The sequence below is a fragment of the Anopheles arabiensis genome, chromosome 3 (assembly GCF_016920715.1).
Source record: "Anopheles arabiensis isolate DONGOLA chromosome 3, AaraD3, whole genome shotgun sequence".
Taxonomy (NCBI): Eukaryota; Metazoa; Arthropoda; class Insecta; order Diptera; family Culicidae; genus Anopheles; species Anopheles arabiensis.
Genome location: NC_053518.1, coordinates 94,424,191 through 94,451,318, shown reverse-complemented (window position 1 = coordinate 94,451,318; position 27,128 = coordinate 94,424,191). Strand labels below are relative to the sequence as shown.

Below are 27,128 nucleotides of genomic sequence, written 5' to 3'. Positions count from 1 at the left end.
AAGAACCCGTCCGTGAGTCATAGTGTCGGCGAGAGCTCTGCATCTGTCCCACCTTTGCAGTTGATGTTCGTTCTGTGCCTGCAGCAGAGTGCGGCACGGGAAAATAATTAAAAATAATGCAAACATGAGCGCACATTTTGCATCCGCAGAAACCCGAAACGAAGGAACGTTTCGACCCACCTCGCCGCGGTATCAGTTGCGACATCCATTACCCACGTGCCGACGACCATTCCAACCGGTAAGTGTGCAGCGGGCCAGTTGGCGTTAGGTGTGCGCGCGGCGGCGGCGGCGGCGGAAACAAAAACCTGTTTGTGATGGCTTTTCTCTCGGTTTTCTTTCGTAGAAGGCGAAACGGCTTTACCGGCATTCTGGTGCGACGAGAAGAGCAAAGGGAGAAGGGCGCACCCGCGGGGAACACCCTTTTTAGGGTCAAAACTGGAAGCGCAGACGCATATTAGAGGTATGTACGCGTTGGATTGATTGCCTTTTCGCTTCACTGTTTATCGGTCGTTATCTAAAAGCCCTACCGAAACAGAGAGAGACAGAGGGAGAACGTAAGGGATTTAGAACGTGTGCGTCTCCGTTTGGGTCAGTGCGTACACCCCGTGACCTGCCGCCCTCAAGGATGGGCCCTTGCGCTTAGCGGGTTTTGTGTTGTGGAGAACGTGCGGTATGACGCATCCATTTCGGTTGTCACCTGCCATACGTCAGCACCGAAGGGTCCGAAGGGAAGGCCCCGGCTTCGTGTGATCGATGATCGATGACGACGACGATGATCGTGCGACACGATCGTCACAAAGGACGGCGCGCGCACTTGCCGGAACGATCGTACCCGCGCGGGTTCGTATGATTCATACGCCTCGTGTGTGCGTGTGTGTGTCGCCGTGGCCGAGCGACCGTTGCAGGCGTCAGAGAACGCACGCGACATTTCAGTTTGAATCTGAGCGCGGTTTTGAACGGTTCGCACTTCTCGTTTGCCGCTGTTTAGTGTAGTGAGTGAGTTGGTGCGATAGGAGAAGAAGGAGAGAGGGTTGTTGAGCGTTTTGTTTGTTCGTGCCAGGGGTGCGTTTTACGAATTGAAGTGCTTGAGCCGCCGGTGCGGGGCTTTTGGCTGGCTGGCGCTTGCTGCTCTGGTGTCATTGCAAAAGTTGATGATCACTGCAAATTCGAGCCATTATTGTGTATGTGTTTTTAAACAGGAGGTGTTCCATGAAGGGGGTTTTCAAGCAAACAAAGCTCAGAACGGGGTGTGCGTGTAGTTCGAATTGAGTGACACAAATTGACAAAGTCTCGTTAACTACTTACCTTTCCGCGTGAAGGAATGGCATTTTTATCTTATCATTTAAGACGTGTTTGTGTGTTTGAGTGTGCGTGTGTACTGTTTGTAAGATTGTGTCACGATCGATGAGAAAACATCGTAAGAACACAAGGAACAGATAATCAGTACGTCCAGCTAGATGAAAGTGGCAATTACTCAATGTTTGGAACATTCTTTCAGCTAAGTGCACCGTGTACCCTGTCCGATTCGGTACAATATCATACCAAGTTTAATCAACCTCACAGCCATCGGCAAAGGCGATCTGAGTCAAGGCATGCCCACGGGGGTCAGCAAAAACAACATCACGTTGGGCGCGTCTGGTTTGCAAATTTCATAATTTCTTGACTAATGGGAACCGATCCGTGTACCTCCTCGCCCACACACGGGCACACGCGACACAAACGGGCCAGTCCGGGTCGGTGCTTGCAAAATGCAAATCCGTCTTGCGATTCTCGAATGAATTGCATTAAGATAAGGATGGCATGGAAAGCTTCTCAGCGAGCGCGTCGGGGGTTTCGTCGCTTGTTGTGAGTTTTTTTCTTCTTCCATTCATCACGCTTATCAAAGAGGATGGGAATGTTGTTTTTGAATGAGTTGCTTTTTTGTTTGTTAAAAGACAAACCAAACTGTTGCTCATTCAACCAACAGCACTTGAGGAAGTTCTTCATTGATCGTGTAATAGCTTTCTAGCGAAACGCTCTAGTTCTGGCTGACGCATACAAACAATTCCATTGGTTTGGGGAAATCTCTTTAGCTGTTGATTGATTTTATTGGACCAAAGTGTTACAGATTGAATCGCTTCCCCCTTCTGCATCACAAGAGCCAGAAGTGCATCAATTCCGCATCCGTTGTGGCATTTGTTCCGGGCCACCGAAGGACACGTGCCGTGTGCAGAAAGAAATTGCATTCGCAGAAGTGGCTTCGGGCTCGCCCTTGGGCCGTGAGTGAGTGACATGGGCAAACACGGGCAAAAGCGTGGGGCAATTTATCTACCCCTGCGCTGGTGAATGGGGCAGAGCGCGCGGCACGATAAGAAAGCGCATTCCAACCACCGTTTCTTGGAGTCAGCCACAGCCTGTCATCTTCGTCATCTCGTGGGCACAACAGCAGGCTCAGCGGCAGAATGGCAGCAAAGGCCACCGCACGGTTCATGGCTCGATCCTCGACGATCATCATCGCCACCACCACCATCACCATCTGTTTCGAATCTCGCTCGCTCCCTTGCTCCCCTTACCCGAAAAGGGCAATGAAACCTCTGAGCGCGGTTATTCAAGGATGAGGGGATTTTCATTTCGCACCTCTCGCCGTTCGGCGATCGAATCATCGCGATCGAATCACTGGACGTGCAGCTCGGGGGTTTGCATATTGCGTGCGTGCATGTTTATTCGGCGCCTTGGTCAGAGCGTGTTCGTTTGTGCGATCACGGCGAGGCAGAGGCGGAATTGGAAACACACACTCTGGGTCCCTCCGCACGGTGGGCAGTGGACGGGAAGAAGGGAGTGCCGTCCTGTCTAGACACACCGTACAATGTTGCGCTGGTTGCAACCCGACAGAGACAGAGAGTGGTGCATTTGGCGGCGCATGAGAGGCAAAAAATGTCTCAAGAAATGAAATCGAAAGCAAATAAGCTTAAAAAAAGTCCGAACGCCCGACAAAACTGCACATTGCGAGATTATTGCCTGCGCCGATGACGGGGTTTGGAATTTTGCATTGAGTCGCGATCGACAGAAACCGCCGCCGCCCGTCCTCCGGGCTGGGACGGTGCAGGAAGAAGGATCTTTTAAACTCTTCTAGACCAATCTTCAACTGAGAGAGAGAGAGGCGCGGGGTTTGTTGTCTGCGCCACACCGCGTACCTCCGCAAAGCATCCTTTTAATTTGACAGGCCTGAGCGCGATCGACCGCCGAAGCTTTACCTTCCCTCACTCCATCCAGGCTACTCTATAGAAACCGTTTATGCTAGGCTGTGCATGATAGTGACAAGGTAAACTGGAAAACCGTATGTTGATCAAAGTACCTCCACACATACACGCCGAGCTGCATACGACATTCGACCTGCAAATTGATTTATTGCGCACGGCCCAGACGGCGTACACAGAGGCTGGCTGGTCAGTTTTTGTGTGTTTGTTTATCGTGTTGAATGAGGCCTGTTGCCTTCTGTCGCCCCATTTCGGTTAATCGTTTCAGATACAAAGATCCACTCGAGTCGACGGACGGCGCAGAAAGTTGAGCCACCTTAATGGCAGGAATGGTATGGAATGTCCTGTCTGAAGAGGACGTGGAGTGCGAGACGGAGAACATTCCACACTTCAACGAATTAATAACCCATATCCCTCTCTAGACGGGACCGGGAACAAAGACCAGCGACGGACACGGAACCAGCGGTCCATCCACAAGGATCAACATCCCCACCGTCGTACACCGGCAATGTGTGCTACTTCGGGGGAACTAGGCCTTGGCGGCGACCTTCGCAAAACGGCCACAAAACGGCCACGAACGAGCTTTAATCGCGTTTTGCGTGCCGAAGAATGCCGTGTGGCGCGTAATTAGATCGCAAACGCCTGGCGTCTTTTTTTTTCTTCTCTGCATTCGCTCCATTCGCGCTGCTCCGTGTGATTCGCGACTGTTTGTCTGTTTGTTTGTTGTGCTGGGAATTAAAAGATGCATTTACCCTTCCACTGGCGGCCTTAGCCGGGGACGACACATTGCAATCAGCACCGAATGCCAGTGATTAAATGATTACTGCAACGCAGCATCGCCCTTATGCTGGTCAATTAAGGCGTGATCCTTTGGGACGTCAGGCCGTGTAACTGGGAGGATCCGATCATTAAGCTCCGGTCGGCTCTATGTCTTATTTTCACCTTGATACGGACGTGCGTAGTAGCTACAGCAAACAACTCGTTAAATGGAATTGGCGGTAAATGATAGTGTTTAGTGCGCAGGGACGCGAAAATGGTTACCCGCTCGACAGAAGGGTATTGATTAAATTTACATCTTCGGAAGTTGGCGGGGGTCGAGAGTGTAGAATCATGCAGATGGAAAGTTTCTTCATTACTTTATTAAGGTTCCGCTTTGCTCCGCTTTTAGGCAACGCCGTGTGCAGCGACTTCTAAAGATATCTCTTTTTAACCTTGAAATTCCGTGCGCCTAACCTTTGACTAACGAGATGTCGCTCGAGACACCTTTAAAAAATGTCTCAAATACCTCCACCAGCGGGTATCGGAGAGGGTCAATCACATTCGTCGGAAGAAAAGTATCGGTTTCGGTTCAATGAGTTCATTCATCCGAGCGAAATGCCGATCCGTGACCGTCCGTGACACTCGCGCACCACAACACGAGCATTATGGCGGCCGCGGAGGAGAGAGAGAGAGAGGGAGAGGCGATCTTTGGACGAGCTGGAAATGGAACGATCGACCTCCAAAAGTGTGCTGTCGCCTCGCCACTCCAATCGAAACGTTATGCGGCGGCGCCTGGCTCTCTGTCACAACCGAGCCAGGCTCCGAATGTGTCACCGCGGTGTCACAACAAGTTGCGAGGCACCATCGCGCAGGCAGTGGTAGGCTTTTTGGGGGTCTCCTTTTTGGGGCCTACCGACGACCGGGGTGGCGCATGAATCACGCGCATTTTGGGGTTCGTCCGGTTCGAAGCCGTACTGAAGGTCTCTCCCTCGCAGGTCGTGCCATCGAAAACGGCATCATTTGTAGACTTCCTGCTGCTACCTTTCGGGGTGTGCTAGGTAGAAGATCGTGCGAGAAGATCGAGTAAGTGTCTGATACTCTGGGGCTTTTAGCTGTTGGGCGACTATCCTACAAGCAGCAGCAAAGAAACGGACTGTTTGATTATGTTTTTTTGCCCTTAGAGAGAAGTTCTTTGGTTGGTCGCTTGCCGAAAAGACGCTTCGAGTCTCCCATGAAGCTATGGTAAATAAAGACCCCAAACCAACACACACTGGCTTTGTGTTGTTGATTGGTTGAAACCGGTCGTCCCGAAGGTGGTGGTAGTCAAACGATGACTAGACAACAACAACACACTCCACTAACCTTCCCAGCAGGTTGAGATTACCTAATATGGCACATGGTTTATGATCCGCGGAACTGGGAACTCTTGTGTGCGGAGGCTAACGCCACGCAGCGGGTCGTAATGTTTTGATCGTCGACAGATATCCGCTTCCTCCCCCGGTGCGGTGCTCAGAGTCTTGCTAAGGGGAACGCCACTAACGCCTGCCTTTGATTTGACGACGCGTGCATTGCGTGTCAGATAATTATTCAATTATCTCAGGTGTTTGGGAACGGTGATTGACGCGAGGTGTCTCGCACGACGGCGATAATGTCCGGTGGGGTTGTCAACGCTTCCTGGCGTTGATAAAAACAACAGCAACACACTCAACCCAATCCCTGTGTTAGGGGGGAACTCTTGTGGTTGTCGTCGCTACTTGGGAGATAAGTATAGGGTGCGTGCGGAAGGCATTGAAGTGTGAGGCACTGATGGAGAACTTAATTGGGGTGAGTTGAGGAGCAGTCTTAGGTGAACGATGTGATAAGTTGTGAGCACAAAGACCAGTTACTGTCAGGAATTGTTGTTTGGTGAAATTCGATTAACCTAGATTTAGGTACCTCCACTGTTGTCTCCACTCTAGCAGGGTACAAAGACCCTAGTGCCCTTGTGTTCACGATCGTACGATCATCACCATTCATATCTCATCACATTGCATTGGATGCACTTGTGACAACGCGTAAGATGACGCGTGCTGGTGTATTTCCGTCCACTTTTTCCCCCGCTCTGCTGTTGTACGAAGAAGCGCACACGACCTGTTGAATATCCCATCACCCAATCGCACTGGGTGCACTGGGGCTACAACTCGGATCAACTGTCTGACTGAGGTATCGTTTACGTTTAATGCTAAGATCAAGGTGCTTATCTTACCGACCATCGGGGACAGTAAACAAACACACACGCTCACACGTGTGTGGACTTGCGAATGTCCCCGAACCGATCGGCAATGTTTAAGAACGTTCCCTGGTTCCCTTGGAGCGGGGGCGCCTTCCTCGAGTCGGTCGTAAAACGGCGCCAAACGGCCGCGTGGTGTCGCTCGTTTGGTTTATGCTTTGGCCACGACACACCGTGATCGGGCAATTTATCTCACACGTTGCCTTCCGCCAAGGGAGGGGGCCGCCCGTGATACACCATCACCAAGTTGACAGTTGTAACTTGACACTTGGGCCCTGAGTCTTGATCGGTCCGGTGCCCCGCGATCGTGGCAGTTGGTGCGCTTGGAAGAGTTGGTGGAATTCATAATGATCGGCAAGAGGTACTGCTACAACTCCCCCTTTATAAAACCAAGCGGTAGAAGTGAAGAATGTGCCCCGAAGCGGAGGTGGGCGCGAGCATATTTGGGCATAAAAACTCGTTCCCAGCTTCAGCTTCACGCGACAATGTGGCGGTGGCGTCGTCGGTCAAGGTCAGGAAGAGAACCCCAGCTTGTGCTTGAACTCCGACTCAGTCGCGCGTGCGGAAATTACGGAAGAGCGTTTATTTACATTGACGTGGGGCGCGCGCATCCATTCATCTGGGCATACGGCGTCGGCGTTGTGCTGTCAGCCGCGTCCTTGGCCATCGTTCGCGGCCCTTTTCGGAACCCTTCGCCGGCAGGCCCTACTGCTGCGAACAAGGTGACCTTTTTTGGGCACTCTCTTCACGCTGCGGCGGCGGAGCGCCGTTGAGGACCCACCTCAGCTACCCGGGGAGTAGCCGTGTATTGTTCGGTCATTGCCATGGACGGACCTAAGCAAAACGGACAGCGACGGGCCGCCTACGGGGCACACCTTTAGCTGGGCACATTAGAACCGGTTGCTGGAGTGTGTACCGTATTCTATAGACGCTCTTGTGTCGGGGCGCACTATCGGTTTGGTTGGGCACTCGGCACTCGCAAACATTGCTCAAAACTGGATCGTTTTATAATTGCGCATTACCATGGGAGGGTGGCTGGGAGTTGACGGACACCACAAGGAAGTCGTTGTCGAGCGGGAGGAGAGGAGGAGGAGATCTCATTAGAATATGGCCGCAGCGCAAAGGGGCACCGCGGCTTTACTATTAATCTCTACCGACCGATGTTGATCGGAGGGGGAGGATTAAGTTTATGATGCTGGAGCCGCCAGTTGGAGCCGCTTAATGTGCTGCCGCCGATGGGGGGAGCAGCCGTTTGTGGCAGCTTTATTACTTGTCTGCTGCTCCTCCTTGTCCTACTACTTCTCAGAGATTTGTCTGAAGTTGTCCGTTTCTGTTGTTGGCGAAGCGCCGAGAGTCCGATGATGTGCGATGATGGGTCGGTCGCGTTTGCCAAGCCGCGAACGGTGAGTTTTGATAAAGAAATGTCCATATTTGGATCGATCCACGGCGGGGGACTCGTCGCTCTGCTCGGTGGCGCCTGGCTCACAAATGGGATTCCGAGCGGCGGTGTTTTATTAGTCACGAATGTCAAGTGCATTTTTATTGTCGACCACGACGTTCTAGATCGCGGCATCTCTAGCGCCGATGCTTAAGAGCTCAGGTCCGCACCTGGAGTGTTTCCCAAAGTGGCGAGGCATTACGATCGGCGGTATTTATGCTAATGACCCTCCCGGTGGAGTTGATGAGATCGTTTAAGAGCATCCGTTTACAGAGGACAAGATTGTTGCAAAACACGCAACAGAGTTGTGTCGTTCGTGATATCATATCATATTTAATCCTCGATTGAGCTGTCAGAATGTGCATAACTTGCCACAAGGTTACTACGCATCATTTGGACTGGGAGAGTTGGATATGCCATTGGCGCAAAAAGGACACGCGGGACGCGCACGTTCATTGCAGCCGGAAATGGAAGAGATCATTTGTTTTAATTGCCTAACGATCAATTTTGCTGCTCGGTGGAGTATCGATGATTTTGCATGCAAATAACACGTCCGAACCTTATTTGGTCCGATGGCGAACGTCCTAATTCTTAGACGTTCGGCAGTTCATAACCAACACGCTTGATATGAGTTGAGGGTGTTTGAGGAAGAAGTTCTGGCTTGATCGAATCTTGCGACGATCTTGCGTTGTTAATATTTAATGTGAGCTAATTCTATTGGAGCTCCGCGGATGGGGGTAGAATCCCGTTTGCCATGATACCAGTTTGTCATTCGATTTCAAAACAAAGACTCTTTCAGCGGAGCTGCCCAAGCGCACAACTGGGCCAATATCTTTCGCTCTTTTGTTCATTAGTTTCGAAGGTGTTTCGAAACGCATCGTCAACAAAATCGGGGACAATTTCCTCAATTGGAAATGGCCAGTGGACGCCGATTGATGGCGCGACCATCGATCGATCGTTAATATTACAACGATCGCCCACGCAACGCGATCGCCATGAGGACGATGCGTCCTCGTTTGCGGGGCCCGCGGGGGAACAGCACTTTCTTTTTGCGTGTTTCTTGGCGCAAGGTGCGAACCCCGGTTCGATTCGCTTCCAAAATGGCGACAGAAAAGCACTGAAATTAATGAATCGCGTTGTGTCGTTATGTCGCCAGCTTGCGATCATTTCTTTTTCGGCGTATGAATGGTCCGGGTGTTTTCTGGGCTTGCCACAAATCTGGATCAGAGGTCGGGCTCGTCCCTGGATTAACAAAAAAAAAAAGCCGTTCTGTCCAAATAATGCTGCTCAGCTAAGGAGAACCAACCAGTGCTCGGCATGTCTCTCGCAATCTGTGAAGAAGAAAAAATCACAAAAAAACTGAACAGGGTACACGCACAACGGAGAGTTGAGTGAGTTTTATAATCACCGGTTTTGAGCAGCGCGATTGTCGTCGCGTGGGAGGAAATGTTGGGGACCACATGGACACGGACCGGGAAAGCGAACGGCGAATGGTCGGCGTGCGAAATGGTGTTTAGCAATTAAGAAGCGTTACGATTGAACACATCCCCGCAAGTTGTTGGCTGGCTGGCCAGCCAGAGCTCGCCTAATAAGGTGTCGGTAGCGGGTTTGGTCGGCACGGGGGCTGGACTAATCAGCACGCAAAAATCAAACATTGAAAACGGGACCGATTTGCGTCTCGGGAGCGCTGGAAAAGGAGAGAAAGGCGATCGATACCGTCCGAGAACGCGTCCGCGACTGTTTTCTATCGATCCGAGTTGGGCAAACTCGTGATTCATCGATGATCGCGGGGCAGAGATCGTTACAATGTTGGGAGATTAATTGCCAATAAGTGTTAGAATTAGTACCGTACTGTATAATTCCAGGACGCTTTTAGGGACTTTCAAAGGGTTGGAGGATTTAATAGAACGACTTTTATGTTTCAAAAAGTGTTTATAATCATCCATTTCAAGTGCACATATGACGCTAATTGCATGTTGTACCTGTTTGCAATGGGTAATCTCGACGACTCGCGCTGCCTTTGTCGCAATTGATGAAAACGCGCACGTGCGCGCTCACACGCGCCATTGTTTCGGTATCAAATGTCTCGTCAAATATGTGCGCCCTTGTGACATCATTCACATCGGCAATGTCTAAATATGCACACAAACACAGGCCGCGCAGGGGATGCAGTTGGCGCAGCTGCAAAACTGCAATTGCAACAGGGACCGGCCGAACTCAGCTGTTGTTGTTATTGTGATAATCTCTTCACGTTCTTCGTGCAGCCGAGCCTGATTAGTGGCTATGAATGCGTGAAATTAGTAGCGCGCGCTTCTTCGCAAAGATAATGGGTGGGAAAAAACCCCGAGGCACCGCACGTGGCGCCGTGGGAGGCGAAACAATCGGCCGCGCGGGGTCTGGGTTGGCAAATCGATGTAATGTCTTCACCTCTAATCGTTTCAATCTTGCAGCCAGAGCTCGTGTTTTAGGTACGCATACGCATGAGAATAAGGGGTTGCGCTCGGAGTTGCTACCCTCTCTAAAGCAGCCGAAAGAACAGCAAAAGCACACTGGTGCCCGACCGACTGTGTTGTGACTGTGGCTGAGTTCTGCGCGAGGTTCGTATCGGCTGGCTTGGAGATATCGCCCCACTCGTCCGCCCGATTGGTGCAGCCGGAGCAGCTTCCAGCGTTGATCGGTGTTGCGAGGATGCGCTCGTCGGACAGTGTGCTGGTGCGTGGCGACGAGTGCGATACGCTGTCGGTAGTGCGCGCGTAGATGGTACAGTGACACGATTACGGAACGATAATTAAGTCCGCCGAAAGAAAAGAGACGATTAGTGAACATTTTCAGCAAAAGAAGACACATCAAGTGTAGTTTGTGAAACGGTGCAGTAGGCAAAGGAAAGGAAGCTCAACCGACTCAACAATCAAGAACGGCGAGTGCTGACAACACACAGTGAATCATCATGGCGACCTTGCTGAAGAACGTTACCAACAGTATATGCCATGCGTTCAATGCTTTGCAGCAGAACCGGGACGGATTCGTGAGCAAATCGAAGCTGAAGGTGAGTGTTGTCTTCGAACTATTGAAACTAAAAGGCCATCCCTTCGTTTATTAATGATTGGATTCAATATACCTTCCCAATAACTTCTGAACTTTCCTACCGAAGTCATCCGAGCGTAATGGAGGTTGTAAAAGCTGTTTGAAAATGGTTTTTTTGTTTATTGTTGGCACCTCTAGGGTGTTGTAAAACGTCTAGCCGACCCACGAGGAAGTAATAAAAACCGACCGACAAACAACACCATTCACGGAGTTGCTAAAACTAAACGTTTTAGATTGTTTTGACTCTCCCCTGCTCAAAGCTTCCTAGTTCCGTTCCGTAGTGCTTTTAATTTTGAAAATGAACCGTTTAGATGCTTAAAAATAGGTTTTAGAAGTTTGTTATTTATTTAACGTTCCTCCTTTGGCTGTTGCCACCAACGTGTCACGTTTAATGCACACAACAACAAAACCTTGTCTAACGTTTCCTGCTCGCTTGGCTCTTCGCAACAGGTGCTAACGGCTAACATTGCAACGCTGCTCGATCTGTACGGTGTGGAGCGGGGACTGGACCACTTCCGGTCGACGGCAACACTGAACTTTGAGCATTATCGGTACTATCTGGCGCAGGAGGTGTTTGCTGGCGTGTCGAACGAGCTGCCACTGGCGGCGTTGCGCAATTATGAAACCAAAATCGATGAGGTAAGATAAGAGGACACTAAAGGAAGGCTGCTACAAGCTAAATGTACCCATTTTCCATCATCCCCTAGGTCTGTTGGTTAGTGTGCAGGATGAATTTCCCGGCCAACGATCAGTACTACACGGAGGAGGCCGTGTACAAGCTGTTCCGCATATTCTGTCTCGTGGCCGACCTGTCCACCGACGCGTCCGAGCCCGATCTCTACACGGTCAAGATCCACCCGATGGAGGCGCTGATCATCATCAAGCATCTGCTGAACGCGCTCGGGCTGAACTACGACGGCGACGGCAAGTACGACTACCTGCGCACCTCGGAGGAGTCGCTCGAGTTTGGCGAGCTGCTCGAGATGCTGCGCTTCAAGAACTACGACAAGGTGAACGACTACCGCGAATCGATCTGCGAAGCGATCGGCGACATGTACCAGACGCTGATCGAGGACGTCATCAAGAAGGGCTACCTGTCGCGCCGTGGCTACGTGCTGCCGACGTTCCGCGAGTACTTCTTCGTGCTGCAGCCGTGCGAGCTGTCCTACTACAAGCACCCAGCGGATCGGGAGGTTTGCGGCACGATCGTGCTGGACTCGCGCTTCATGGTGAAGCCGGCGGGCAACCCGAGCTCGGGCAAGCAGGAGAAGGTGCAGCGCTTCACGCTCGTGTCGGGCGACCGGACGTACGAGCTCGGGACGCCCGATCACAAGACGCGGCTGCAGTGGATCGCCGCCCTCCAGCTAGCGATCACGTACTCGACCGGGCGGGAAGGGTTCCAGCGCGACACGGTGAACCGGCGCAAGCAGCAGCGCGAAGCGGAGCAGCGCCGTCGCCGGGAAGAGGAACAGCTGCGCAGCCAGCATCTGCGCCGGCTGGAGGAAACGCACGTCCAGCTGGAGCGCGAGAAGCAGGCCCGGCTGGCGGCAGAATCACAGGCCCGCCAGTACGAAGCCGTCGCCCGGGAGGATTCGCGCCGCGTGGCCGAGCTGGAGGACGTGAAGCTGTGCCTGGAGAAGATGCTGGAGGACGAGATACAGGCCAAGCGGGACGAGGAGATTGTGCGGGCGCTGCAGGCGCGCGTGCTGGCCGAGGAGTGGGAAAAGCGCGAAGAGCTCGAGCAGCTGCAGGCCGAGCAGAAGAGCCTGCTGGAACAGGAGCGCCAGAAGCGGATGGAGTTCGAGCATCGGCAGCAGGAGAACGAGCAGAAGCTGCTCGAGGCGGAAGGGATGCTGCGGCAGCTGGAGGAGGAGCGCAAACGGCTGGACCGGGAGCTGAAGCTCGCCCGGCAGAAGATACAGCTGTCGGAGGACAACAAGGGCATCGTGGAGGCAAAACTGCAGGTTGGTAGCCGGCAGCGCTTGAGATTGTTCCGATTTATGTAAAAAACGTTCGCTTTCTTTCTCCCGCAGGCCATGTCTCCCACCTACCGGACCAGCGCAGGCGAGTTCATGATCCGCCGGACGCAATCGTTCGTCGCGGCCGATCGACCAGTGCTCGTAGCCGGCACCAGATCGTCCCATCGGTTTAGCTAGAGAAGAACCAAGTCATCCATCGCCCCTTGCAACACGCTTCAATGTATGCTTCGATGTATGCGATGTATATTTGGTACGGCGTCTACGTATTCTACAGTGTAAGCACTAATCACACCATTCCACATACACACACAAACCCTCGTAAGCTTAGGAAGAATTTATTTAATAAAAGTTTAACTGAAATCTGACACACTCCGGCACGCTCAGGCTCTGTTTGGGACCATGGAGTAAATTTCGGACGACTTCGCCCGCACCTCCAGCAGCCGCTCGTTCCGAATGGCGTTGCTCAGGTTCCCCTCGATGCAGGTTACCGGCCGCCGCTGCTGCTGTCCTCCAGCGCGGAATCGAACCGCCTTACGAGTTCCTTCCGGCACGATCACCTCCTCGTCGACCCGCACCAGCTTCTCAATCCTCATCGAGGTGGGACGTTTGGCGAGCAGATCGGCGTTCGATTCGACCGGCCCGCCGCTGTTCATGTTGACCGTGATGAGGTAATCCTTCAGGTGCGCCTTCAGCTGCTCGTTCCGATCGATCAGCTGCTGCTTTTCCTCCCGCAGGCAGGCCACATCGATGCGCGCTTTGTTGAACCGCATCCAGAAACTCTCGAACAGTTCCGCCGTGTCGAACACTTCGCGCTTGAACGATTCCATCGTGGGATCCAGCGTTGTGCGAGCGGGTACGAGCGCTTGCTCGCCGGCTGCCGGCTGTTCCGACTGTCCGGTTTCGTTGTTCGCACGTCGCACGAAGGGCAGCAAATCTTCCGACTCGGTTTCATACTTTTTGCAGAAGCTCGCGATCTGGTAGATCGATTTCACCTTCTTCAGCATCGCCTGGAGATGCTTGATGGCGTCGTTACTGTAGACGGCGAGCGTTTTCAGCTGGTCGCGGTCAAGCCGGGTACCGAGTTCCATCTCCTGCTTGAGGTTCTGGACGCGTGACTGCAGCTCGGCCTTGCTTTTCTGCATCTGCTTCATGTTGAAGTCGTGCTCCTCCTTCAGCGTGGCCAGCTTGAGCCGCAGATCCGCTATCTGGTCGCTCAGCCGTGCTACCTCCGCGTAGTGGTCCTGGATGTTCTTGGTGTCGCTCGAGTCTTGGTCGCGCAGCGTGTTGTACTCGTTCCGGTACTCCTCCGTGTTGCGCAGGTAGACGTTGAGTACGCGCTGGAACTCTTTCCACAGACGTTCCATCTCCCGCTCCCGCTCTTTGGTGATCATTTCCAGCTTCAGTATCATCTGCAAGGTATGCAAGGTACAGCGGTTAGGGGGGGGGAGTTGCAGGTGAACAGTGTACATGGCATGATATGTGTGGCATCTCAAGGCTGACGGCAATTAACATGTCCACTCTGTAGGCATCGCATTGTTATCGCGCATTCTGACAGACCAATTGGCCGATCTGTCCATCAAATGTGGGTCGCTCGGTGAGGTATAAAACCAGTACCGACTCGTCCAACTTCGATGAAGTAGCTCTAGAAATCAGGTACCAGGTAGTTCGGGGAGTCAGAAGCGAAATGTTGGAACACATTTAACGGAGATGGACGAGAACACACCGCAGAAAAGGTGTGTTGGCAGAGCAGTCACCGTTGGCATTTGTGGTGCGATAGTGCTTTTGCTGCTGGTGGGCACGTCTCCTGCGCCGGTCGAAGGTTTGCGCTGTCGCACGGGTGAAGGACCGAGCGCCGACGACGTGAAGCGTATCGTGCGGACGTGCATGAACAAGATAACGAATGCGGGGTCGGAGAATCGTAGCAGCGACGAGTACGCGGACTATGACTCATCGGCTTCGGACGAATCGAACGAGCAGAAAGACAACGGCGACGACAACGGCAGGCAAGGCGGCTCGCAGCCCAAAAGGCAGGGAGGATCGAACAAGGTGTACTACGATCGGCGCTACGATGGAAACGATCGAGGACAGGGACGGATGAATCGACCGGAGGAGGGTGGCCGATGGCAGCAGATGGATGGCAGCAGAAGAGAGCAGAGTCGCAACGGAGAGCCGGATCGAGCGAGAACGATGGGCGAGTGGGGACAGCGCGATCGCAACGAGGAGGAGCAACAGATGATGCGCGACTACGGAAGAAGTCACCGCCGACGCAAACGGCAGTACTACGGAGGTCAAACGGCGGGTTCGTCGTCTTCCGGGTCGGCGGGTGAGCATTCCTACAACGGACGCGCTTCGCCCCAGTACGGGGAAGCGGGACAGGGTGGCAATGGAACACGGAGCGGTGGGAACTCCTCCTCCTCCTCCTCCACGATCGAACGCGATCGGGCCTGCTTGATGCAGTGTTTCTTCGAGGAGATGAAAGCGACGAACGCGGACGGGTTTCCCGAGAAGCACAAGGTGCTGCACGTCATCACGAAGGACATCCGGGAGCACGAGCTGCGCGAGTTTTACGTCGACTCGATCCAGGAGTGCTTCCACATGCTCGGGCTGGACAATCGGCTAAAGGACAAGTGCGACTATTCGATGCGCTTTGTCACGTGCTTGAGCGACCGGTTCGAGACGAACTGTGACGATTGGGAAAGTGTGACTTCCGCTATGTTTTAGCAGCTAGTTTGGCGAATCATTTTAAACAGCACACGGCGCACCCGTTTTTTAGCAACTCCGTTAGCAGGTCAATAAAACATTCAATCGATGACAGAATCGCTACTTACCGAGTTTTTCAGCTCATCCTTCTTGAGCATGTGCTCCTCCTCGTTGCGCAGTCGGTCGGTGCGCGCCTTCTCCGCCAGCCCGTAAAACACACACTCCAGGTCCTTCTGCAGCTCGAACTTTTTCTGCTTGTACAGCTCCATCTCGCGCTGGTAGTTGTCGATGATTTCTTTCTTATCGAGCTCGTACAGCTCCGTCAGAAAGTTGACACGATCGTTGTGAATGCCTGCGTACGGAAGGAAGGTATGGAAGTAGGGTCACACACGTTGGTACGCACTTGTCCAACGCCTACTTACGTATGATCTTCTCCACGCGCTCCATATGCGCATGCAGCATGGTGGAGTACAAATCTTCCGACTCGTCCAGATCGCACAGCAGCCGTTTGATGACGGCATTCTTGTTCTCGATGCACTCGGTGCACGTCTTCTCCACCGCTTCCACCTCCTCCTTCAGCTCTTTGCACTTGATGTTGCGTAGAATGGTGCGCCACTCTTGGTTGATTTTGGCCAGATTTAGTCGCGCGAACGCATCCTCCCTTTTCAGCTTGTTCTGTTCGGGGGTAAGTATAGTAAGTTATTGTTTAGTACGATTTTTTTTTACTGAAAATCTGTGACTTACCTTCATGAATGTCGCTATAAGTTGTTGCTTCCGGCGTCTGGCCTCTTCCTCCATATCGGCCCGGTGCTGCAAGTACCTTGCCCGCTCTTCGTCGGACATTTTGGCCAGCTTATTTTTATTCCCTCCCTTTTTCTTTCCCATTTTGGATATATTTTTGTGCTAACTTTTAACTTTTTACTAAATAATTGAGCTTGTTTCGGTATGAACAGTTCCAATCACTGTCGTTGTTCCTCTAGGACTGTTTATTTGAAGACAACGCACAACGGAGCCACCTGGTGGGGTATCCTTGGCGACCGTTGCAGGCACGCGCGGTGCACAGTTCAACAGTAGACGGGTTTGGAACGGTATTCTCTAGTAGTCAAAAACCATGTCCAGCTTTGACTCTATCCTTGATTTGAAGAACGAACCGGCATTAGAAGAGGATGTAGATTTTACACTCCAGAAAGAGCGCATCGAGGAAGCTTTCGAAGAGCTGTTGAGCGATTTGGAAGCGTTTGTAAGGGTAGAAGCATATCTTAAAAAGAGTCCAAAGGATGGAGAAACCGCTTGGAGGAATTTGGTTGGATATGCTCAAGGTTATGAAAATTACACGATATTTCAACACATGCTGAGAGATTTGGACACAAAGTCCAAAGGAGCGGGATGCTGTGCCGATGATCCAATCACTCAGCTTGCAGGAGAAGTGATACGACATGTCCGGATCATTGGCGAGAGCTCACTGTTGCGTCCACCAAGCCCCAGAGTGACAATCAAGAACCGGGCCGAGTATGAAACGTTCCGCTGGAGCCGTATGATAGCCCTGCAAGAGAGTAAGCTCGAGTCACTCCAGCGCAAGATTGACGAATGCGAACGGAAAGCCAACGAAGCAGTGGCCCAACGTCGGCGCCTTCACCAGCGCAGTGCAGCGGAAATGGAGGACCAACTCACTGCCTCACAAAGCGTCCTTGTGGACATGAAGCTGGACGGCGACGGGATCATTCAACGGCTACAGAATCAGCTAGCCAGTAAGCCACACTTTGAGACCACGCCGGATTATCTCTCGCTGCTCGATAAGCACGAGCAGAAGAAGAAGCGTATCGCCAAGATGGACGCGCAGCTGCAGCTGTGGGTTAAAAAGTACGACAAGTTCATTGGCGAACCGATGCCTTCGCTGCGGGCGCTGGAGGAAAAGGTGGCCGGGCTGGACGAGTGGCGCGACACTGTGTTCCGGCCGCAGGAGGAACGGTTGCGCCAGCTGCGGGACCAGATTGGAGTGTTTGAGAGTATCGCAACGGAGGAGAAGGTGCAGCAAATGCGCAAACTGCACGCGGTGCGGGTGCTGCAGCGGGCGTGGAAGCGGACGCTCGACATAAAGCGCGCCAAGAAGGGAAAGAAGAAAGGCAAGGGGAAGAAGTGAGAGTTGCGGGGCAGTTTTTTTCGAATAAAGGTTCAAAATTTTAGTACGCGCATGATCCGTTGCTATAACTACAACCACGGCTGCTATGGAATTTGTAAACCGTTTTGTTGGGGGAGTTTTCTCTTCATCTAAAGACATTTCCAGTAGCTTCAGAGACGAGGTCCGAACAACATTAAAATTATGGGCGATAGCTTTGAGGCGGTTTGTGCCGGCGATTCCGAAGAGGATGTGGCCGCCGTGAGGGCAATGGTGGAGAAGATAACGTCGGAAATAATGGCACACGGTGAGGAGGAGTACGATTCGTACGATCCGGAAAGCCTCCAGAAGGTAGAGTTTAACATTCAGATCAACCGGGTCGGCATGATCCTGGGCGAAATGACGCAAACACTCGAGGTGCTGTTCTGTCTGCCAATCATCTGCCAAAATGAAGCCCTGCTGGACGCTTGCTTCGATGTGGACGATAAGAATGTGATCAAATTCCTGAGCCAGTACATTGCGTCCAATACTACGCCCGCGATGACCAAGGACGATATCGATGTAAGGATGCAAGGGTCAGGAAACTGGGCTCAATATTGATTGAAGTGGCATTTAATTTGCAGGTCGAGGAGCTGAAGATTCCCTCCGGACAGTTGATAGAGCTGGCGACGCTTCTCTCCAAGAAGGAACTGCACGCCGCGACCGTTGGGCACGTGAAGCAGGTAATTGGTAGTAAATGACATGAAGAAACTGTACTCCTTTCACTACGATTTCATGCCACCGACAGCTTCCCGGTGTTTATCGTCGCTTCCTTTCGAACATACGCGAGTTCCGGAAGTTCACTATCAACAAAATGAAGCTGACGGCGCAAAAGGACCTGGCGAAGGAGAAGATACTGCACCGCCTGTGGACGCGGAACGAGCGCAACAAGAAGGAAATCCGTAAGATCGAAGACATACTGGTGATGAAGAAGGAAAAGTTGGAGGAGTCGGTGCAGGAAAAGTACGCCGTGATCGAGCGGTACAGACAGGAGTACGAAGAGTTGGGCGAGAGGAGTCGTGACAATATCGTAAAATTCATGTAAGTACGCTTCTTTTGGGCTGTTTCCTAAAGATCTGGAAGACCTTTTCTCCTTCACTTCTTTTCATTAGGGATGATTCCGATCGTGAGATGTACCATTACTTCGAACGAAGCGATCAGCGGTACGAGAATCTGCTTGAGGAAGCGGCCGGCACGCAAAAGACCTACCAGCAACAGTTGCAGGCCGATCTGACGGTGGAGAAAACGAATCGGTTGAAGAAACTGAAGCTTACCAACCAGCTTCAAATGTGGCTGCACAAGTATGATAAGGATGCGGGCGAAAGGACGCACGAGCTGAAGGAGCTTGTGGCCAAGCTGAACACACGCCAGCAGGAGTACAACCGTTGGAAGCGCAACATCTTCGATCCGCAGGAGAAAAAGTACGGTACTGGGGAAGATTTAGAGGAGATGTGTGTGTTTCAACTGTTTTTCCATGGCAGGTACTTTGATGCAATGGAGGAGAAGCGTCAGATTGAGATACGGGAGCAGGAGGAACGGATCGAAGCGTTTATGATGAACCGGGCGGCAAAGGTACTGCAGCGTGCGTGGCGTTCGGTCGCGGAAAGGAAGCGCAAGATGCGCGGCAAAGGACGTGGCCGGAAGGGCAAAGGAAAGCGGAAGTAATTTTGAGGAACCTACGAGTGTTCGCTTGAATATGGTTCCCTTTTATTGCTAATAATGATCCAAGTGTGTTTGTGTTTGATTTGAATACATTTTTTGCTTCTCTATCTTCCTCTATCACACGCGGGGGCACGCATTAAGGGTTTATCTTCTAAATATTTTCAAACTGTCCTCGCACTTGAATATGCACAGTCGCAGAAAGGTAAGCCCGAGCAGCAGCGACTGGCCGAGAAACTCGCGCTCCGCACTGTCGTTCTCTTCGTAGATAATCTTCAGCCCGGACGGTATGACGAGCCGGGATTGGATCGATTCCAGCACTTCCTCGTTCGGTGCGAGCTGCCGTTCCATGATCGAGCGGATCACCTCCTCCGACGATACCCGCTCGTTGCCGACGAAGATACCGAACAGCCGGGCGGAGAGGTACTGCTTGAGGAAGAACACGTTGCTGCTGACGGTTCCATCGGTCGGCTGATTTGCGCCACTGTCCGTAAACGGAGACGGCCTGTTGGCCAGCATCAGCATCAGCATACCGATCAGCTGCGAGCGCTGCACGTTGATGTTGGTCTGTACGGCCGAGCCCATGGCGGAGGCTTGCGCGACCGGTGGGTTTTCCACCACGTACACGTCCGCCTCCGGGATGAGGCGATTGATTTGCGACACATTGCGGATCAGCTCGTTGATGTGCAGCTTGCGATCGCTGATGTTGTAACTGTTCCAACCGGCCAGTGCGGTGGGCTGGTCCTTCGCCAGCTTGAAGTGGGCCCAGGTCACGTAGTCCAGCCCGACGTACAGCGACACGCAGCTGTTGATTTTCGGCACCATCTGTGCGCTCAGCAGGGGCGTCGTGAACTTAACGTCTTTTTTGATGGCCTTCGGCGCCACCACGGCGTCCTCCTTTGGGCCGTGCACGATGGAGTCGTAAAATTTGCGCAACACCGTCACGCCGAACCCGTCCAGCTCGAGCACCTGCTCCAGGGAGAGAAAGGTGCCGAACTTTTTGCGCCATCCTTCGATCTTCTTCAGCCGGTACTTGGAGATGTTGTACCTACAACGGCGGAAAGTCGATGCAATAATTAAAGGGAGGTGTTACAAATGAATCTAATGCGTTAAAAACTTACTTGTACAGCTCCTCCACATCCTGTTCGTTGAGTGTGTTGAGAATTTTCCTCGTTTCCTCGTCGGTGTAAGCGCACGGGAACCCGAGCTTGGTTGAACTGTCCACTTTGATTGTGCGTGTATGGACGGCGTACACGCACCGGGGATACCGGCTGCCTCGGCGTACCAGCTGCCCAAGCATGGCCAGTAACACGCCGGCTTGCGGTAGGGATTTTTTTTAACTTTTCACTTCGCAAGTGAAAATCTGCTGTTGTTTATTGCGTTACGAGAGCGAATGTAAACAGCAGCTGTGGTGGAATATGACCAGAGTGACCAGAAATACCGATTTATCTGTATTCCTACCGATTTTTCATATCGGGAACCAAATCTAATCCATATCCTAGATAAAGGATGCATATTCTCGTGAGATGAAACTTTCATTTTGCGCATCAGCACCCTCCCCCCTGCTTAATACTTCTTTTTAACTGAGTTTCGAGTTTTAACCTACCGAAAACTACAGATAAAATGTTGCTGCTCATACCAAAATCTGCCAAAATAATCTGGCCACACTGAATATGACAGCCGGGAGAAAACAGTAGAGCCGCAGCTGTCCGAGGGACTTGTTTTGGCTGGAATAAGTTATTTTCTAAAATAAAGAAACTGAACCTTGCGTTGTAAAAGAAAGTTCAGGAAGTAATTTAATGATCAGTTAGAGTGACTAGGTATTCTAGCTTCAACATTATTTAAAGGATAAATAAAACTATAATAACGTTTCTTGGTAACGTTGTTACGCTAGGAGAGAGTAACGCTTCTAGCAGGTTTGAGTCTTGGGAATCCCGATAGATGGCGCGAGCGCCCAACAAGAGGAGGAATTCTTTGAAACGTTGACGAAAACTGCTTGCAGACATAATTTTAAATAATTTTGTTGAAGATTTAGTCTTAAATAAACAACAATCAATGAACAAGAACCTAATTCAATTTTGAATCGCAATTGACGAACTTTTTTTTACAGTTTCAATTATTGTTGAGCTTCTGTAGGTATTTGCAGATACGTTAGACTGCTCAAGCTATTATAATCTACATCTTATTCAATGCTTTCGTGTTCCATTGCGTCATGTCATAACTACCCACACCACTCTGCTGCAACAAGTCGTTCTCTAGGTCGAGGGTGTTGATTTAGAGCGATCAAGCCAAATGCGTGTAGTGTATTTAAGTTTGCCGTCGTAGGAATTCCGACCAATTTATTTCACCGAATGTTTGTGGCTTTGCGTCATCGAACCCGGGATCCTTTCTTTAACCTATTTAACGCAACTGGGGTGTGGGATTTTCCACCGAAAGGACTGTTTTTCCCACATTGAGTTGGTTTGTTTTGTGAGACATTGCCGCTAGACGATGTGTGGGCGAGCTTTCCCTTGGTGTCGCTAAGCGGGCATGGTCTTGCACCTTCCCAAAGGATATAGTTTCCACTTTGGAATACTATAAAAAACCCCAGGGAAGAAGGCTGACCGATACCTACCTTCCCATTCCATTCGGATCGCACCACAAAGCTTGTTTAGATGCCTTACACGACTCCAGTGTGTGTGTGTGTTTTTTGCGAGTTTGTTGTTTCAAAAAGGGTATAAATAGTTTCGGGTTGACTTTTGTCCCAGAATTCGAAGTAGGAAATAGGTGGTTGCTGTTGCCTTGGTGTTTCTATTTTTGGAGATCAAAGATGAAAGACTGCGGCAATGGGAAGTAGCAAAAAGCTCCTCAACCCCTACAATTTGCATTGAGCTCGATGTGGCAAGGAGGTATGTTGGAGAGGTCGTAAACGTGCTGCAGGCACGAAAACAAAAAACAAAAGAAGAACGAAAGTTTTATTCGAATTCCAAACGGCGTGGGTGGTAACGTTCGTTAGGAAAAGTCAAGGATGAATAGAGACGGGGGAGCAGCAAGAAAAACATTTCAAACTAAAACATTATGGAAGAAGTTGGCGGTAGAAAAGTAAAACACACTCACTTTTGCATTCCAGGTTGGTTGGCAAATATTTGTAGGAAAGCATTTCACTGCGGTTAACCGTTCCGGTCAGACAGGGAGATGTGATGAAGTTATTTTCGCTTCAGTGTCGTCCATGTCAAATGATAAGCCTTTTGGAAGCTTACATATCTTCGCTTAAGCCGTTACAACGAAGGCGTTACGGTTAAAAATAGACACAAAAGCTTTACGTAATGATTTAATAAGATGATTGCGTAACGTGCATTGCATATCTTTGGGCGCTTTTTGTCAGTGCTGAGCCGTCCCCAAAAACGCTCGATACATTTTCACGGACAGGTAGTTTTGTTCCTATACATAGTACTTTGTTGATTTTAACGTTGACGTACTTTGCCAGCCGTGCGTTGTTAACATTCTGCCACACGTTGTGTAAGACTGATTGGGAGCGCTCGATGCTCATTATCGCCGACGCGTATGATTACACCGAGTTGCATTGGTGACAAACCAACGTTGTAGCACCGTTGTAACCACGAGGCTGACGGTGGAGGCTCGGTTTTGGTAGCCTGTGCGTGTCCTATCTTAATCCTTCGAAGGCACAGTGAGAACAACCGAAAATTGGTGGGAAAAATCAGCATAACAAATTATTTAAAAAAGGTTACATTTTTCTTTAACTCTTCCTGAATTATACTAAATAAAAATGTTCTTTCGACTATGAAGAAAACGGCCTTTTCCTCTCATTTTTAATCTACTGCGAGAAAAGTAGCCCATTGTGAGGTGCTGAAAAATGGGTTTTACGTAAGAAGACTGAAACGGTACGACACCTGCAGCACGGCGGCATCCGGTGGTAGCAAATTTCAGCCGGAAAAGCCTGCTTCCTACAAAACCCTACGGATACCAGCAACCATGGGATGGAGCGGGGTGACTGGGAGCTGATTTATCTGCACCGACACGTCACGTGCACATGCAGTTTGCGTTGGCGTGAGTGACGATCGCGACACAGCCCTACCAAACGAAGCCCGGCCAACCAAATGCGCGCCCGGAAACAGCCTCGCAAATGTGTTAACCCCTTCCCCCGAAAGCCATTCTTTCCGTTGGGGTTGGAGACAAAATTTACACCACTGCGGGACGGGGATTAGTGCCGCTGCCGTTTGGTGAGGAAAATCTGCAATCGGCACCCTCCTTCCGATGCGTTTTGATTGGCCAGATGGAATAACATTCGATAGTGCGTCGTTCGAGAGGGAACGAGAAAGAAGCGATCGATCGATGTGCGCGTCATGCGGAAAGCGAGCACATTTTTGCAACGTGATTGAAACGCAAACGTGGCTGCAATAGATTCTCCTCTTCGGCGCATAAAACATTCTCCCCAATTCCATAAAAAAATATTCATAATTGAATAATGACACAAACGTTTCTCTCCGGATTAAAACGAATCACAAATCCGGACAAGCTGTAGACCCATCGATTGTGGTGGGATTTGAGAATCATCTCACAAACGACACAGGAAGCAAAAGAAAAAAAAAACCAACAGCCAACCAACCTGCTCAAAACAACCTGCTAAAGACGCAGACGATCGGCAGCAATTTAAGATGATTGTAGTTTTCTTTTTTCTCACGCGCCCGTTCGTTGCGTTCTTGTACGTCCCGAGAGAGGGACGTTTGTTTTTCGCCCACCATCGCCATGGCTAACCGCTGTGATTGTGTAATTACGTATAATTTCCAGATGGCCATTTAATTTAACGTTAGTCACAATGGTGCGAGGGAGCGCGTTTTTTGTGTGTGTTATCTCTTGCTGCCCATTTTATTCGATCCATTTTCGTTTTCGTTCGAGATTTCAATGAGCAGTTAATCTGTAAAAAAACAGAAGAGAACCATAAGAAAATCACCAGAATCGGACCAAACGGACACACATTCGAATTCTGCGGTCTTTATTGAATGATATGATGGGTGTGCGATTGTTTTAAAATGTTCTGTTTTTGCATCAAAAAGGAATAAAAGAAAGAAATTTTGTAGACGTTTTGGAAGAGCACACGAGAGAAAGATTGCGAAGGAAGCGACCGCTTAGAACAGCAATTTTCGACACGTAACTCAAGCAGTTTGATTGGTTCTGGTGAAGGAATTTATGATATGCGTGTTGGCGAAGGAATCTTTCCCCTTTCCAGCCAATGCTAATGATGCTCCTCGTTTCAAGGGCACTTTTTCTAGCGGATACACTTTCTACTTTTTGTGGCGAATCTCTCTCTTCTCTAAACACCTAAATGCCCGTTCCGTTAGCAAATGATACATTAGAATTGGGTTAGAATTGTCTGTCTAGACGGGATTCTTGTCATCGCTAAAGTGTGCAGAACGGGTGTAAAACATGAACCATAAATCGATTCGTTCTATGAATCTACCATCAAACGATCGATCTGCGCCTAAATGTAGACAATGTGGTTGCAGCAAAGAAGGTCCTTCAGGATTGATTGTTACATTCATTAATCAAGTTTATGACAATTTTTTAAGCTTCCTACGTACCATCCCGTGTAAGCATTCGGATGTGGAGCATAAATCCTGCTTGTTAGAGCGTTTCGCCGAAACAATCATTGGTCAACAAGGGGGGAATCGGTCCTTAAAGGAGTCGTCTCCACGCCGCTACATAATTGCTCCTGTTCGCCTTTTTATGCCCTACCCTACGCAAGCCATCAGGCCCGTACCTCGTTACGGAGCAAAACATTGGCATTAAAACCGTTGATTAGCGCGAGACTGAAGCGTCCCGCTCGCTCTGGTGTCGTTGTAGTGGGAAAGCGGAAAAATCGTCGTAAAAAACCAGCTCCACCACCATCAAACACGGCACACGGCTCATGATTAACTTAATACAAATAAACGGATTATGATTTTATGCTCGTGTCGTGTCGATGCCGGGCCCTTAACCGACTGGACACTCGTTCCTGCTCGGCTCTCGGTTGATGATAATTGCAAAATATTCCTCTCTAGACCCTTTTCAGTGCATTGGGCTGTCAAAAAAGCTGCCAGCTGAAAGATTGAAGATGGGCAGCGGACAGTGAGTAAGATCAGCCGTCGCGGAAGATGAGTCGCGCCGTACCGTACACACATAGTATGTTTCATCGCGCGAAATGACACCATCGTAAAACCATCATCGTGTACACGAGCGAGTGGAAAATAAAAATAACATGCCCCGGTTATGAATGGTGGCCATTAGCTGTTATTATTATTATCGCCATACCAGTAGTCATCATCATGGGTCGTTCGAATCGGTAACGGTCGCGAATGTCGAAGTGTTTTGTGCCCATAAAAAGCGGTTGTCCTTCACCCCCCCCTCCCCCCATTTGATTGTGGATGTGGAAGCATGCCAGCAACTTTGGCAAACATTGGCCGACTGTCTTTGAACGACTGTCTTCGTCCTTTTTCCCGCGTCCGGGTCCCGGGGCTCCATGGAAACCCTTTCCATGGCGAGGACAAGGGGAAGTGAATTTGACTGGTGGACATCATAAAATTTTTAGCTGAGTTTTGCTGCTTTGTAGCAAGAAGTAGTAGTAGCAGCAGCAGCTAACACGACAGGCGCTTGTTACGACCCGGGCGCCCGTCGTAATGGCTTTCGTCGAGCACGGAGCTAACGAGTTGTTTGCCACATGGCCCACCGTCCTTTGCCGCCGGGAGTCGCTATTTGCGACGCGATGCTGGTGCGTTGATAAGAAAACGGGATTTTCCCACTATCCCACAGTCCGGCTTCGATGCGCCGTATTGTTTTCCGTGGAGTGAATCCTTTTAATGGCAGCAGCAGTGAAACGAAAAAAAAACGAGGTTAATGGTTATTCGTTCAGAGAATATGTTCACCAGTATTTGGGCCTGAGGTAGCAGAATGATGCGCATTCAATCTTTCAACTTCTCGAAAAACACGGTAAGTTGAGTGAAATTTATTGTATTTGTTGCGAAACAGAAAAAATAACACATAAAAACATATAAAATCAATTTGCATTTTAGCAAACATTTTAAAGTCTACAAATTCACGCACCTTTGGTCTGTTCTAATGTCAGTTGCCGAACAACATCCAGCAGCCTGCGGGTGTTAAACGAAATATTGCACATCAGTCCTGCAAGATGACGTTTGGTGGCTCCATTAGAAAGCCTTCCCGGCAGTTCATCATAACCTTCGGTGGGCTTTTGTGGCCAAATTTATCTCCCGCGGGTAATGCGTTTGCGTGAGGCCGTTAAAACTTTTCCCATCAAATTACGCCCCAGAACGGGTAACGGCGAGAGAGGTTTGGGCTTCTGTCGAAGCAAGCTTCTGGCAAGTGTTGGTAAAAAAAAACGAACAAAACTATACACAGATTCTAGGAAGCATTTAACGAAAAGAATGATCTAATGCGCCTAAAGTTAGGCAATTTGTTCGACATCATTTCTTTAATAGGATCTCCAGCAGAGCTTTTCGTGTGCTTTTTTTAACAAACGCTTTATATTGATCATCATCGAACTATTCACAGCACAGGGAGCAATTTCCTGTCCGAGTGCCATAAATTTCCAGCTCCGTGAACTGCTTCTACTTAATACTTCAGTGGATCGATTCAGCGAATGAAGAATTAGTACGATTTGGCAGTTCGCGAGCGCGCCACCCGCGCTTGATTCAATTTTGTGCCGCCGAGGGATGAACCTCCCAGTTTGTAACAAGGACAGGCAAGCTCACAAAAGGCGCGTGGTAAGGCACCATCGGGGCACCACCGTACAAATTTATGGCACAATTCTTTCGGGTCATAAACTCGGCAAAGAAATACAACCGCCCACCTCTCT

General features: G+C 50.4%; 6 protein-coding genes across 12 annotated transcripts; 4 read left to right on the top strand and 2 right to left on the bottom strand.

Moving 5' to 3' along the window:
• Positions 1-70: 70 nt before the first annotated feature.
• LOC120902575 (differentially expressed in FDCP 6-like) lies at positions 71-13,130 on the top strand. 7 transcript variants are annotated; one of them, XM_040311421.1, is made up of 6 exons: positions 71-238; positions 344-460; positions 10,153-10,748; positions 11,237-11,425; positions 11,494-12,750; positions 12,820-13,130. In XM_040311421.1, the coding sequence occupies exons 3-6, from the start codon at positions 10,650-10,652 to the stop codon at positions 12,940-12,942; spliced, it is 1,668 nt and encodes a 555-aa protein (XP_040167355.1). In that variant the 5' UTR covers positions 71-238; positions 344-460; positions 10,153-10,649; the 3' UTR covers positions 12,943-13,130. The 7 variants fall into 7 exon arrangements, with proteins under 7 accessions (XP_040167355.1, XP_040167356.1, XP_040167353.1 ...); XM_040311422.1 differs by lacking the exon at positions 71-238 and having other exon boundaries at positions 310-460; XM_040311419.1 differs by lacking the exons at positions 71-238; positions 344-460 and adding an exon at positions 898-996.
• Positions 13,126-16,428, bottom strand: LOC120902576 (dynein regulatory complex subunit 2). Its single transcript, XM_040311427.1, has 4 exons — positions 16,210-16,428; positions 15,888-16,140; positions 15,594-15,817; positions 13,126-14,174 (listed from the first exon to the last, which is right to left on the bottom strand). Exons 1-4 carry the CDS (start codon positions 16,348-16,350, stop codon positions 13,146-13,148), a joined length of 1,647 nt encoding a protein of 548 aa, XP_040167361.1. The 5' UTR covers positions 16,351-16,428; the 3' UTR covers positions 13,126-13,145.
• LOC120902582 (general odorant-binding protein 71) lies at positions 14,172-15,587 on the top strand. Its single transcript, XM_040311432.1, has one exon. It carries the CDS (start codon positions 14,473-14,475, stop codon positions 15,484-15,486), a length of 1,014 nt encoding a protein of 337 aa, XP_040167366.1. The 5' UTR covers positions 14,172-14,472; the 3' UTR covers positions 15,487-15,587.
• Positions 16,429-16,553: 125 nt separating the features above from the next.
• LOC120902580 lies at positions 16,554-17,679 on the top strand. The gene has a single exon (XM_040311431.1). It carries the CDS (start codon positions 16,577-16,579, stop codon positions 17,603-17,605), a length of 1,029 nt encoding a protein of 342 aa, XP_040167365.1. The 5' UTR covers positions 16,554-16,576; the 3' UTR covers positions 17,606-17,679.
• A 47-nt stretch (positions 17,680-17,726) lies between these two features.
• Positions 17,727-19,364, top strand: LOC120902577 (dynein regulatory complex protein 10-like). Its single transcript, XM_040311428.1, has 5 exons — positions 17,727-18,142; positions 18,205-18,303; positions 18,369-18,661; positions 18,733-19,041; positions 19,102-19,364. Exons 1-5 carry the CDS (start codon positions 17,786-17,788, stop codon positions 19,283-19,285), a joined length of 1,242 nt encoding a protein of 413 aa, XP_040167362.1. The 5' UTR covers positions 17,727-17,785; the 3' UTR covers positions 19,286-19,364.
• On the bottom strand, positions 19,306-20,687 carry LOC120902579. Its single transcript, XM_040311430.1, has 2 exons — positions 20,401-20,687; positions 19,306-20,327 (listed from the first exon to the last, which is right to left on the bottom strand). Exons 1-2 carry the CDS (start codon positions 20,577-20,579, stop codon positions 19,427-19,429), a joined length of 1,080 nt encoding a protein of 359 aa, XP_040167364.1. The 5' UTR covers positions 20,580-20,687; the 3' UTR covers positions 19,306-19,426.
• Positions 20,688-27,128: the final 6,441 nt, after the last annotated feature.

What these genes read in the sequence shown, in the direction of transcription:
- LOC120902580 (XM_040311431.1), top strand. Translation starts at nt 16,577, where the DNA reads ATGTCCAGCTTTGACTCTATCCTTGATTTGAAGAACGAACCGGCATTA.
- LOC120902576 (XM_040311427.1), bottom strand. Translation starts at nt 16,350, where the DNA reads ATGGGAAAGAAAAAGGGAGGGAATAAAAATAAGCTGGCCAAAATGTCC. An exon ending in GCGCGTGGAGAAGATCATAC is followed by an intron (nt 15,818 to 15,887) that starts GTAAGTAGGCGT and finishes TTCCGTACGCAG; the next exon opens with GCATTCACAACGATCGTGTC. An exon ending in AGGATGAGCTGAAAAACTCG is followed by an intron (nt 14,175 to 15,593) that starts GTAAGTAGCGAT and finishes CATACCTTGCAG; the next exon opens with ATGATACTGAAGCTGGAAAT.
- LOC120902582 (XM_040311432.1), top strand. Translation starts at nt 14,473, where the DNA reads ATGGACGAGAACACACCGCAGAAAAGGTGTGTTGGCAGAGCAGTCACC.
- LOC120902579 (XM_040311430.1), bottom strand. Translation starts at nt 20,579, where the DNA reads ATGCTTGGGCAGCTGGTACGCCGAGGCAGCCGGTATCCCCGGTGCGTG. An exon ending in GATGTGGAGGAGCTGTACAA is followed by an intron (nt 20,328 to 20,400) that starts GTAAGTTTTTAA and finishes CCGCCGTTGTAG; the next exon opens with GTACAACATCTCCAAGTACC.
- LOC120902577 (XM_040311428.1), top strand. Translation starts at nt 17,786, where the DNA reads ATGGGCGATAGCTTTGAGGCGGTTTGTGCCGGCGATTCCGAAGAGGAT. An exon ending in TGACCAAGGACGATATCGAT is followed by an intron (nt 18,143 to 18,204) that starts GTAAGGATGCAA and finishes TTTAATTTGCAG; the next exon opens with GTCGAGGAGCTGAAGATTCC. An exon ending in TTCGATCCGCAGGAGAAAAA is followed by an intron (nt 19,042 to 19,101) that starts GTACGGTACTGG and finishes TTTCCATGGCAG; the next exon opens with GTACTTTGATGCAATGGAGG.
- LOC120902575 (XM_040311421.1), top strand. Translation starts at nt 10,650, where the DNA reads ATGGCGACCTTGCTGAAGAACGTTACCAACAGTATATGCCATGCGTTC. An exon ending in TGAGCAAATCGAAGCTGAAG is followed by an intron (nt 10,749 to 11,236) that starts GTGAGTGTTGTC and finishes TCTTCGCAACAG; the next exon opens with GTGCTAACGGCTAACATTGC. An exon ending in ATGAAACCAAAATCGATGAG is followed by an intron (nt 11,426 to 11,493) that starts GTAAGATAAGAG and finishes ATCATCCCCTAG; the next exon opens with GTCTGTTGGTTAGTGTGCAG.